General features: G+C 44.8%; 1 protein-coding gene across 1 annotated transcript in view; it reads right to left on the reverse strand.

The window, feature by feature from the left end:
• Window positions 1-1,064: 1,064 nt before the first annotated feature.
• IL17RD (interleukin 17 receptor D) overlaps window positions 1,065-12,394 on the reverse strand; it is a 68,231-nt gene continuing 56,901 nt past the window's right edge. Inside the window, exons 12-13 of the mRNA XM_043442835.1 lie at window positions 7,857-8,796; window positions 1,065-7,120 (exon numbers count right to left, since the gene is read on the reverse strand). Of these exons, the coding sequence (XP_043298770.1) occupies window positions 7,008-7,120; window positions 7,857-8,796 (1,053 nt within the window). The 3' untranslated portion in view covers window positions 1,065-7,007. The remainder of the gene's footprint in view (window positions 7,121-7,856; window positions 8,797-12,394) is intronic.

The raw sequence follows: 12,394 nt of genomic DNA on the forward strand, positions 1-12,394 counted from the left end.
AGGTCCCACAGATGTTGGCAACTGTATGAACCCAAAGCAGATATAAAAATGGACTCTTGCTTTTTAATACCATGGTAAAACTTAGGGCTTCTCATGCTGTCCAACGACTGAGCGACTTCACTTTCACTTTTCACTTTCATGCATTGGAGAAGGAAATGGTAACCCACTCCAGTGGTCTTGCCTGGAGAATCCCAGGGATGGCGGAGCCTGGTGGGCTGCCGTCTATGGGGTCACAGAGTCAGACACGACTGAAGAGACTTAGCAGCATGCTGTCCAAAGAGGATTTTCTCACCACTAACAGGAAAGAGGTATTCACTTACTGCAGCATCTACCTAATGAGATCCTTCCAATGGAGTCCTTTTAGATCCGTCTGCTTAACATCTGAACCAGCTGTACTCTCAATATGTGGACTGAGGAGGGAACCAACTCGCCGTAACCTGCTACTCAAGTTTTCTTCTTCTTGGAAATTATGTTGAGAGACAGTACAGCCCATTGGTTAGGAATGAGGATGATTCAATCAGATGCACGAATCCCAATGTTGCTGACTTCTTGTTTGTGCCCTCGGCAAAGATACCCCGTTTCTGGGTGTCAGAATCTCAAAAATGAGACCCCAAAGTTGACATACATCAGGGATAGAACTCAGAGCACATGGCACACAGAAGATAAGACACCATCTGTCAGAAGAATGAACAGGCACCGTTTTCTTTCTGAATGACAGGAAATTTGTGGCTCCCAAATTTCAGCATCCATCAACTTCTTTTCCAATTTCTTCAAAGAAAGTCCATTGTTCTGAGAATCAAATTTCTCCTCGAGGTAAGTGTCCCTGCCCCTGTTCCAGACACCGAGGAGACAACAGGTATCTGACCGACAGAGGGTAGAGTAAACGATCAAGGGCAGCAGGTTCCTTTTCCTGCAAGTATCAGACAGACCAGCCACCCTGACCTACTCCTCCTCCTGGGTAATCTCTCTCCCTCTCAGAACGAGGGCCCACAGAAAATTGTGCTAGGAACCCCAGCTAGTCAGGAAACAGAAAACACGACCTAAAATAATGAGCCACCACAATCTTAAAACAAAACATTTTATTTGATGCAGAGATTCTAGGGTACAAAAACAACATTTTGCAAATGTCACCTGTGTACTACTATCACCTATTTACAGAGTTATGTACAAATCAAATAAGACAATAACATCTTCAATGTAAAAATATAGCATACTGCTACAGTCTGCTGGTCAGTGCTCACTATTCCATCAAAGCTCACAAAGGAGAAACTTAAAGATGAAACAAAGACAATGGCAATAACCACTGTTCCACAGGCCTTCCCCCCAGACATAGTAATAGGGAGCTTCTGCAGTGAAAAACAAAACATACAGTGAAAATAAAAGTCATCTACTCTCTAAATGAATACATTTGGTTTTTACAAAAGCTTTTGCTCTCTCCAGACTCACTACATCTTTTTCTTGAGACAGAAAATAACCACTTATTAAAAATAACATGCTTACACATTAGCGACATCCAATGGTAATTATTTTTTGGCTAATGACTGGAGCGGCCAACTTTGTCTTTGTCACATACAAACAGAAGATAGCTTCTTTGAATCTTCTCCACTGAAATTTTCTTTGATAAAAACATCAGATACACAGTCATAATGGTTTGCTTTTGTCAGACATCTGCTTGTACAAACCACAGTGCTTGGTCAACTTGGAGCCATGGCTCCAGCCCTTTAGAATACGGACACGTTCCTTGTGGAGTCTGTGGTCCTCACTGAATTTTGGAGAGGAGTTGAAGAGCAGGAAGGAAGGCAACTGCCCAAAATTCCCAAGAGGGCCTCACTTGCCCTATTAGCAAATTAGCCCTTAGCAACTGCTATCTTATCTGTGGTTAAAGTCTGCACCATTTAATAATACTGTGAGTCATGAATTAAAGGTGACATATACAGATATATAAAAATAGAATCCAAAATTGGGAGGGAGGGGTGGTTGCCACTCAGAAAGTAAGAGCTGGTCTTGAAGAAGCTCGGGAATGACATCAGACACATCAAGAATAAGCACCAAGTGTTTGAATACACAGGGAAAAAAATAACAAACCCACATATGATAGAGGACTACTGCTGAGAAAAAAAAACTGTAGTAAGCAACCTTCAAAATGAACACAGGTGATATACCACTTTTAAAAAAGCGTCTTTATATTTCTAAATAGTAAAAAAAGCTGGGTACGTAAGAATTTCTGTTAATCCCCATCCTGAGCTTGGCTTTCACAAGGCACCAATATGAATAAGGCACCACATTCTATTTGGGCAACTAAACTGAGTGTGAAGCTGAGAAACAGAAGGACAGTGAAAGTTATTAAGCCCCTGGCAAGCAAGAGCTGTGAAGAATGAGTAGGGGTGAGATTATTTATCACTGGAATAAAAACACTAGAGGGATGACTTCACTGTGGTTTTCAAATACACGAAGGTGACCAGCTGTTCTTTTTCCACTACATGCTGAACAAAAGCAGGCTGGTTTGAATTTCTATAAGGAAGATGTACAAAGAACTATCTATCAGCAGGGTAGGTTACAGAAGCTCCTTCGCTGAAAATCCAGTATCACATCCACAGCCAAATGTCTGAAATAATTCATGCGCAACCCTTCCTGTTTGACACTATAGGGGCACCTGCCAGATAATCCAAACTTTCTCTCACCCCCTAAGCTCTGCAATCGGCATGAAAGCTATTGTCTTACAGTCTGATCTCCTTCTGTTTATTTTCACCCTGAACCTGGAAAGGAGGTGATATAGCAAGGATGATCCAACTCCATGAGGACTCCTGACTGGTATCTCCGTATTCTGTCACACATCTCCAAAACAGATCAATTTACAAGTTATTTAAAACCAAAGACAGGGCAAATGCCTGGCTCTAGTGGATACTCAGGACTCCTTGCCATACTCTTCACAATGTCTGCTTTCCTCATTAGGGCCTGGCCTAAGCTCAGCATTAAAAAAAGTGATTTATTTTTTTTAAGTGATTTAATTCATCTAAAAAAGTGATTAAGCCAAGAGTTAAAACTATAAATAAGGTCCTTTAAGGTGTGGAATTTAAATGAAACTGCTCCAAGTGTCACATTTTTTAAATGAGGACAAACCTGATTTTGAAATTAACAGTTGCCTTGCCTTTTCCTTAAGATATATGAAGTGTGAAGAAACAATCGAAAGATTTCAAATATATTCACAATCATAGCAAATTTCTTTAGGGAAGCAATGGGTAAAAAAAAAAAAAAAAAGCAATCTATCTTCTGGCTGCGTTTAGCAAGAGTATTTTCTTGTGGTACCAGACATCTGTAATTACCATGGATGCCTTTCTTTTCAAATCTTCTAAAGCAGATGTGGCAAATTGATAGCTAGTGGGCCAAATCAGGTCCACCCATGGGTTTCCGGAATTCAATTAAGAATTTTAGTGCCCATACTAAAGAAAAATAATCAGATTTTTTTCATGTAAAACTGCAGATTCTCAGTTTCTCTTGAAAAATGGGACAATCAGGAAACACTATATGGTCACAACTGGTTGGAGCGGCTGCTCCCTGTAGATGCAGCACAAGGGTGTCTGCTGGCCACAGTCTCCACCAGGCCCCACTGTCTCTCTGAGCCTGAGAAGGGTTTGTCATCACACCTTATTTATCACTACACTTGCTACAGGGGGGCCTCCTGAAGGAACAGCATTTGTTAAGTAAGAACAGACTCTTTCCCAACAATATCAACTAGAAAAGGCTCATAAGCTTCTCATTGCCATTGTCCACCTCTCTCCAATAAAGACAGAGTAACTCCTCTCTCCTTAAGAGAGCCCCATGAGTGCTGAGGTGGTTGCGGACTGCAGGGCTTTCTCTCTTTAGGGAGGACAGTATGTCATTTCTTCACCAGGAATTAAAAAAATAAAAAAAGCTTTTTTCTTCCTTTGCTTCTTTTAAAGGAAAAGACAACCCAACTCTGAACTTCTGATGTGGGACTGTCTTCAATCATAATTGTGTCAACTAAAAACTCTTTGTCTCATGACTTTTATGGCCTCTCTCATGTTGGGCTCAAAATACTATTACCTGACTGGGTCACCCACTGAAATCCTGGGACCTGGGCCTGGATGAGTTCTGATTCTCTGGAGATCAACGTGCCTCACAGCCCCAGGCCTCAGTCCTCCAAAAGACTCCTGCCCCTGTATGACTGGGCTGGGCCCATCCAGGCAGTCCCCACTGCTTGTAGCTCATCTCAGAGGAGAACACACCTTTGCCTGGGCCTTCATCCACCTGGTCATGCTCTAAGAAAAGCCGACTGTGCCAAATGCTAATGTGTCATGTGTGGCAGACATGTAGGGCATCGGCGAGTCAAGATAAACAACTAGCTCCCTCATTTCAACTACCTGCCCTCCCCGGTTAGCTGAAGGAAGCCTGGACCTACCTCTGGCCTCCTGTACAGAGGATACCACCTAACTGAGCTACAGAGCCTTTTACTCTCGGGATGAAGGCCCTTCATTGAGTTCATTCCCATATTCGAATTCTTGGTTCCCCAGCATCTGAAAGCCTGACTTTTGAACCTTTATCTGAATTCTGTCCTATGATTTCCACCATCCAGGACCATTCGTGAGTCAAAAGCACCTCTGCGAAAACTACGTTTTGCATTAATCCATACGGTAACCGTTCCCACTTCCAGCATGAAGTGAGGAGGGGTTAAAAAAAAAAAGTGAAAGTAATAAGACAACACTAGGAAGTTGGACTTCTCAACTATTCAGAGCTGGGCATTCGCACTGTCATTTTCATTACTTGGTACAAAAGTTTGATTTTGCTGAACATCACAATCTTTAGTATTTCAAAATAAGTACCTAAACCCTAAATCCAAACTAAAGCATCACTTGATTTTTGGCCAAGCACAATTTTTCCTTTCCATTTTCCGAGTGAGTTTATTTAGCAAGCTCTCTGCCCATGCTCACAGAACTCAGCTGATGCTTCTTATCCAGTCTTTGACTCTGTTTCTGGGGCCAGTTTCTCAGAGATGCCTCCTTTCACGTACAAAGCTGAACGTCTATTCCAAGACAGCTCCTAATGGCACTTCTGGGGTATGCACCATTTCTTGACTTCAGTAAGAAATCATTCTGAAAATGTTCCAAAGTGCATTTTCATACATTAATAAGACTGACCTATCTCCTTCACAGAATGGATGCCGACAATGAATGGCAGGACACTCACGGGTGCGCAGAAACTCTACATTCATCTCGGATTCCACAGTGGCAACATGGAACATCCCTCCTCCAACAAGATGCTTGGTCTTACAGGGGAGACAGTTCTGCAGCCCACTTGTCTCTCCCTCAGAGCAGCTGCAGGAAACTCGATGCCAGAGAACAGACAAGCATGTTCTTCTCCCAAGAAGCTGCCAGCTGCCTTTAGAGCAGGCAGTGTGGTATTTGCATCAAAGATACACACAAACCTCTTCTTTCCAGCAAGGGTGCAAGCCTTCCCTTCTCCACCTGCTGGGCATGAGCCTCGAAGGAAAAGTCCTCCCCTCCCCACTTCCGCACACCCCACCTTAGGATGCTTCTCAGTGTCCCCCCCTCAATATTGGTCCTATTTTGTGAAGGAGTGAAAATCAGGGTCCCTGGTATTGGTGCCAAAATCCAACAGCATTTATGAAAAAGGCAGAAAAAGATATTCACTCCCCCTTAAGGTCATGGAGATGGAACAACTATTTTCCCTTTGGAAACTAAAATTCTGTACAGAAGTCACTCATAAAAACAGAACATATACTTCTCCCTTTTAAAGCAAATTCTTTCCTCTTAAGCTCTCAATACCTATTTTTGGTAGAATGAAGTACAAGAGACAAATCTTTAATTGGGTAAGTCAAACAAAAAGAAAATGAAACCTTATTCACAGGCTGGGGTTGTGAGGGAAGTACTTTAAGATTCAAGAATTTAATGATTTCAGGTCCCATGTCTTCTCTAGACAATACTTGAAGAGCACATTCATCTTTGTAACAATCCCTTCCTTTTCACCTTCTTAAAAAGAGGTTTGTCATTAGGTAAAACAAGTTCAGCAGATTAACTGGCTACCACCTCCACATACTGCTGTTTTGTCAGTGGATTCTCATCCCTAATTTTCTGTTCAGAGCTTTAGACTAGAGGTCAACCAAAGCACAAATTACAACTTCGGTGAATACAGCCCAGTTAGGTATCAGTTTCTTAAAAATAAACATTTAGGCACCAATATCTGAGATTCAGCAAAGTAAGTATAAGCCAGGGAAACTTGGTGGGCAGACCTGGCCCCTGAGTGATGCCTATTCAGATCAAGATGTGGCCCCAGTGCCCTCTGCACATTGACCAACCCATCTCAGAAAGAATGGTCTAGATGGTGATCGGCCTGGCCCTGCAGCCCCCTCTTTGGACAGACATGTCCCCCAGTAATATATAAGACTCATTTTTATGAAAAATGACTGTATATTCAGTTACCTTCTTGACCTCTGACTCCAGAGCTTTTTTTTAAACACCCCTGGCATTGTAAATTCCATACCAACAATGGAAAGAGGCATTATCTTTAACTACATGGATTCCAGAGAGACTGGCACTTGACTTCTGTGGGCTGTAGTGGCATCAAAAGTGCTTTTTCCACACAGCATTTCAAATCAAAACAGCCAATAGCTAACTGGCAAAGTTTGCACAGATAAATTAAGTCTGAATGATCAGTGCAGGTATTTTCCTGTTTCTTCCCTACCTCCCAAAATTGGCTCTAGTCCAAAGTCTGACCTAACATGGCAAGCTGCTGTCAGACAGTATGGACGTGCCTTTCACAGTTCCACATGGTTTCAGAGAACTGGAGACTCTGCCAATATATTTGGTAGAGAATAGAGAGGCAAGGAGAGCAAGTACTGGCCAGGATTTCGCTCTGAATATCCTTGTAAGAGACCTCAGCTCCAAGTGGGCCACATACCCAGAGAGATGAGCTGGGGAACCAGAGAGAGGCGGCAGCTAAAGTGGCAATGCTTAGACTCTTCCATTCTGTTACAAAGGGGCGACCATGTGGAGTTCACCAGTGTAGCTGCAGCAACCAGGTTCTGCTTTGCATGCCCCTGAGGCAAGGAGCTTGGAAGGAAGGGCAGGAGGGTCTTCCTCACCTAAGAAAAGAAGAGAGGGCAGAGTCACATGTTACTGCTGGGTGCTCAGGCCAGAATGAGGCTGGATCTGGGTTTGCACCATGCACTTTGCACAAGTGAGGCAGGCATCCCCACCAGCTCAAGGCTGGGCATTCTCATCCTGCCACCAGCTTCCAGTTCCCTCAGCTGAAGGGCCAGGTTTGCATGCATGAACTCCAAAGGGTTATAGGCACAGTAAGAGCAGCTCCACATGGCATCCTGTGGGGGGTTCCCTGGGGAAGCAGGCCCTTCTACCAGAGCCTGTGTTGAGCTAGAATGGAGAGAACACTATGCCCCATGAATCCCTGGGTCAATACATGTGGCTTTAAAGACATTGGCAAAGTGGGGAGTGGTGAACTCTACAAATCTACAGGTCCACAGACACTCATCCAACACACTTGGGGCCCAATGTGTTTAGTATCACCTTTAGAAAGGCGATCTAATGCACATACTGTATGTTACATAACACGGTCCTGGGCAGCTCACCATAATTTCTTATCAGTATTTCTGTAGCGCACACACCTAACAATCCCATTACCTACCTGGGAGGCTATATCAGTGTAGTTTTGTTACTTCCCATAAGGTTCAACTGACAAATAAAATTGCAGCAAAATTAGCAAAAAGCTTCTCCTGGATTCTGGAATCCTAGGGCAAGGCTGTGGCCCGCATTAGGAACCCAACCCACCGAACCACCAGCTTCCCACTCCCCGCGCCTCACCCAGGCCTGAGGAGGACGACACGCTCTCCGTCAGCGAAGACGTCTCCGTCTGGTCCGCGGAGAGCCCTTCCATCAGGGGCAGGGACAGCTCGGACGAGGGCACGGATGAGTCGTAGATGCCCGAGTCCCGCGGCATGTCCGAGGGCCCAGCCGCTTTCCCCGCGTGCAGCAGGGGCCGCAGGACGGCACTGGCACCCGCGACAACGGGTCCAGCCTCCACGTCTTCGTCAGGCCCGAACTGTGGGCCCCCAGAGGGTGGGTCGGCTGGTGTCCCGGGGCCCGCCAACTCGGCCTTGAGGCCGAATTCATTCTCGGGCCCTGGCTTGCAGAGGACTTCGTTTAAAACCAAGCCTGAGTCAAACTTCTCCAAGACTGGCTCCCGGTAGCGGAGAGGAGGCGGATGGAAGGGAGCGAACTGTTTCTCAAACCAGTCAGGCTCCTCATCAATAAACTGGTGCATGTTGCAAATGGCGACATACAGGGAGCGGCCCGACTTGCTCCGGAAGTAGTTCCTTCGGCTAACGCGTCCCGGCTGCTGCCCCGGCTCTTGCGGACTGCGGTCCTGGGAGTGCAGGTGGGAGCAGAGCTGGGGAAGATGGTCCATGAGTTTGTACTTGGTGCTCAGGTCCAGGACACCGGGAACGTCTCCTTCGCAGGAATAATCGAAGTAGACGGCGATGAATTTGCTGAGCGCCGTGGATGAGCTCTGCTTGGCCTGGCGGAGCTTCTCGGCAATGGCAGACACCGCCACCAGGAAGAGTTCCCCTTTCCCCGAGCCTCGGCCGCCTCCTTTGTGCTTGTAGTTCTTCTTGTCCACAAAGTATTTCATGCCTTTGGAACACACCACGATGATGAACTGGGACTCGTGGATCTTCTGGATGACCCATTCTCTCTGCCCTTCCCTGCAGAGGCTGAAGTCTTCCCACAAGTCCAGAGCCACCTGGAAAGAGACCAGGTAACCTCACTCACCTGTACAGCTTGGCGAGTGACAAGATGGGCAGTGTTACAAGAAGGGCTCATCATCTGCCCCAAATCTCTGCTATGTGCAGGCTCCAGGCCACCCAGCTCCAAGGAACAGCTAACATTCCATGGGTGACCAACCACCAAGCACCAGGCCCTCTGCATCATGCTCTCATTTTAGCATACTGTGGGATCATTACCACTCCCACCCTACAAGTGAAGACAGAAGTACAGAGTATCTGACAACCTGCTTAAGTCACACATCACATGTGAGGCCTTCAGTAAACCTAAGAGTGTGATGGTGAGCATGGAAAACAGAGGAAATGAGGGAGGATCTATCTGATGAGTGAGGCTGCCTGGAGGGGGCAGATCCTGAAGAGAGAACTGGAAGGTGGTAATAGCAGGGTGTGGGTGAGGGATCTCAAAGTGGGCTGGGAAATGGAGTTCAGGTCTGGATGCCAGAGTCGCCCACTCATGCTGCCAGCTGACTCAACGACAAATAGTATGAGTGACAAAGAGGGCTTCCCTGCCACTCTCACAGCCCTGAGGTCAGCCTGCTGTTTACTAGGTGACTGGTGCATGGAGAGAAGGGTGATGATCTGCAATAACACCACCACTCTGGTTCACTCACTTGTAGAGACTGCCATCTCTCACCACGACTTCTCAGCAGTCGACAGGACCACATCCCTACCAGGCCTTTAACCCAAGGGGAGGTCTGGGAGGGAGTTGGGAGTGGAGCACTGACAAAGTAAGACCACAGGACATGTGTGGCCCCTCAGAGGGCTTCACTTTCTCAGACCATCTTCACCTGATTCTGCTGCAAATTCTTTTGGCAATTTCATTTTGTAGTTCAGAAATTAATTCCCAATGCCTATGCCTAAATGTGGCAGCCACAGTCTCTTATGGGCGAAAGGGTTCTGAAATGACTTTGACTTCCTTTTTTGCTCTAAGGTATTACCAAAGGGAAGAAACTCCCCAACATCTACCTACTTGCTGAAAATAATCCTGAATTGTCTTACACTTTCCTTAATTCTCGCTAACATTATACATTCTGAAAGCTAACTGACCAACCACTTAAAAAAATGTTCCTGCCTGACCCAGCAATTCCATTTCCAGGTATCTATCTCTGGAAAATCAACAGAAATGAGGCAAACTGGAACCAAAGATGTTTAACAATTTGAAACAACTCAATTATGGTGAATCATTAATATGAACCAAGTGTCTACTTAAAACTTCAGTTTCCATAGAACTACTAATAATATAAAAAGTCACTGAGTGAAGAGAAAGAAAAAAATAACTCCAATCCATCCAAAATGCAAAACTGTATGTATGAGTTCATCTATGCAGAAAAAGACTAGGAGGAAATACAACAACTTTAACTGTGGTTCCTCTTCTCCAAGTTAAGATTATCATTCATTTTGAACTTTGTCATTCTTTTCTAGTTTCCAAATTTTCTATTACACCCATACTTAGGTTACACTAGCCCACCTTTGAAGTTGCTCAGTTGTGTCCGACTCTTTGCGACCCTGTGGACTGTAGCCTACCAGGCTTCTCTGTCCATGGGATTTTCCAGGCAAATGTACTGGAGTGGGTTGCCATTTCCTTCTCCAGGGGATCTTCCTGTCCCAGGGATCGAACCCAGGTCTCCCGCATTGTAGGCAGACACTTTACCCTCTGAGCCAGCAGGGATGCCCTAAAAAGAGTCCAAAATGCAGTACTTGGATGCAATCTGAAAAATGACAGAATGATCTCTGTTTGTTTCCAAGGCAACCCATTCAATATCACGGTAATCCAAGTCTGTGCCCCAACCAGTAATGCCGAAGAAGCTGAAGGTGAACGGTTCTGTGAAGACCTACAAGACCTTTTAGAACTAACACCCAATAAAAATGTCCTTCTCATTGTAGGGGACTTGAATGCAAAAGTAGGAAGTCAAGAAACACCTGGAATGACAGGCAAATTTGGCCTTGGAGTACAGAATGAAGCAGGACAAAGGCTAATAGAGTTTTGCCAAGAGAATGCACTGGTCATAGCAAACACCCTCTTCCAACAACACAAGAGAAGACTCTACACATGGACATCACCAGATGGTCAACAGCAAAATCAGACTGATTATATTCTTTGCAGCCAAAGATGGAGAAGCTCTATACAGTCAGCAAAAACAAGACCGGGAGCTGACTATGGCTTAGATCATGAACTCCTTATTGCCAAATTCAGGCTTAAATTGAGAAAGGAGGGAAACCCACTAGACCATTCAGGTATGACCTAAATCAAATCCCTTATGACTATACAGAGGAAGTGAGAAATAGATTTAAGGGACTAGATCTGATAGACAGAGTGCCTGATGAACTATGTACGGAGGTTCATGACATTGTATAGGAGACAGGGATCAAGACCATCCCCATGGAAAAGAAATGCAAAAAGGCAAAATGGTTGTCTGAGGAGGCCTTACAAATAGCTGTGAAAAGAAGAGAAGCAAAAAGCAAAGGAGAAAAGGAAAGATATTCCCATTTGAATGCAGAGTTCCAAAGAATAGCAAGGAGAGATAAGAAAGCCTTCCTCAGCAATCAGGGCAAAGAAATAGAGGAAAGCAACAGAATGGGAAAGACTAGAGATCTCTTCAAGAAAATTAGAGATACCAAGGGAACATTCCATGCAAAGATGGGTTCGATAAAGGACAGAAATGGTATGGACCTAACAGAAGCAGAAGATATTAAGAAGAGGTGGCAAGAATACACAGAAGAACTGTACAAAAAAGATCTTCACGACCCAGATAATCATGATGGTGTGATCACTCACCTAGAGCCAGACATCCTGGAATGTGAAGTCAAGTGGGCCTTAGAAAGCATCACTGCAAACAAAGCTAGTGGAGGTGATGGAATTCCAGTTGAGCTATTTCAAATCCTGAAAGATGATGCTGTGAAGGTGCTGCACTCAATATGCCAGCAAATTTGGAAAATTCAGCAGTGGCCACAGGACTGGAAAAGGTCAGTTTTCATTCCAATCTCAAAGAAAGGCAATCCCAAAGAATGCTCAAACTACCGCACAATTGCACTCATCTCACACGCTAGTAAAGTAATGCTCAAAATTCTCCAAGCCAGGCTTCAGCAATACATGAACCGTGAACTTCCAGATGTTCAAGCTGGATTTAGAAAAGGCAGAGGAACCAGAGATCAAATTGCCAACATCCACTGGATCATCAAAAAAGCAAGAGAGTTCCAGAAAAACATCTATTTCTGCTTTATTGACTATGCCAAAGCCTTTGACTGTGTGGATCACAATAAACTGTGGAAAATTCTTCAAGAGATGGGAATACCAGACCACCTGACGTGCCTCTTGAGAAACGTATATGCACGTCAGGAAGCAAGTTAGAACTGGACATGGAACAACAACTGGTTCCCAATAGGAAAAAGAGTATGTCAAGGCTGTATATTGTCACCCTGCTTGTTTAACTTATATGCAGAGTACATCATAAGAAATGCTGGGCTGGAAGAAGCACAAGCTGGAATCAAGATTGTTGGGAAAAATATCAATAACCTCAAACATGCAGATGACACCACCTTTATGGCAGAAAGTGAAGA

The sequence above is a fragment of the Cervus canadensis genome, chromosome 22 (assembly GCF_019320065.1).
Source record: "Cervus canadensis isolate Bull #8, Minnesota chromosome 22, ASM1932006v1, whole genome shotgun sequence".
Taxonomy (NCBI): domain Eukaryota; kingdom Metazoa; phylum Chordata; class Mammalia; order Artiodactyla; family Cervidae; genus Cervus; species Cervus canadensis.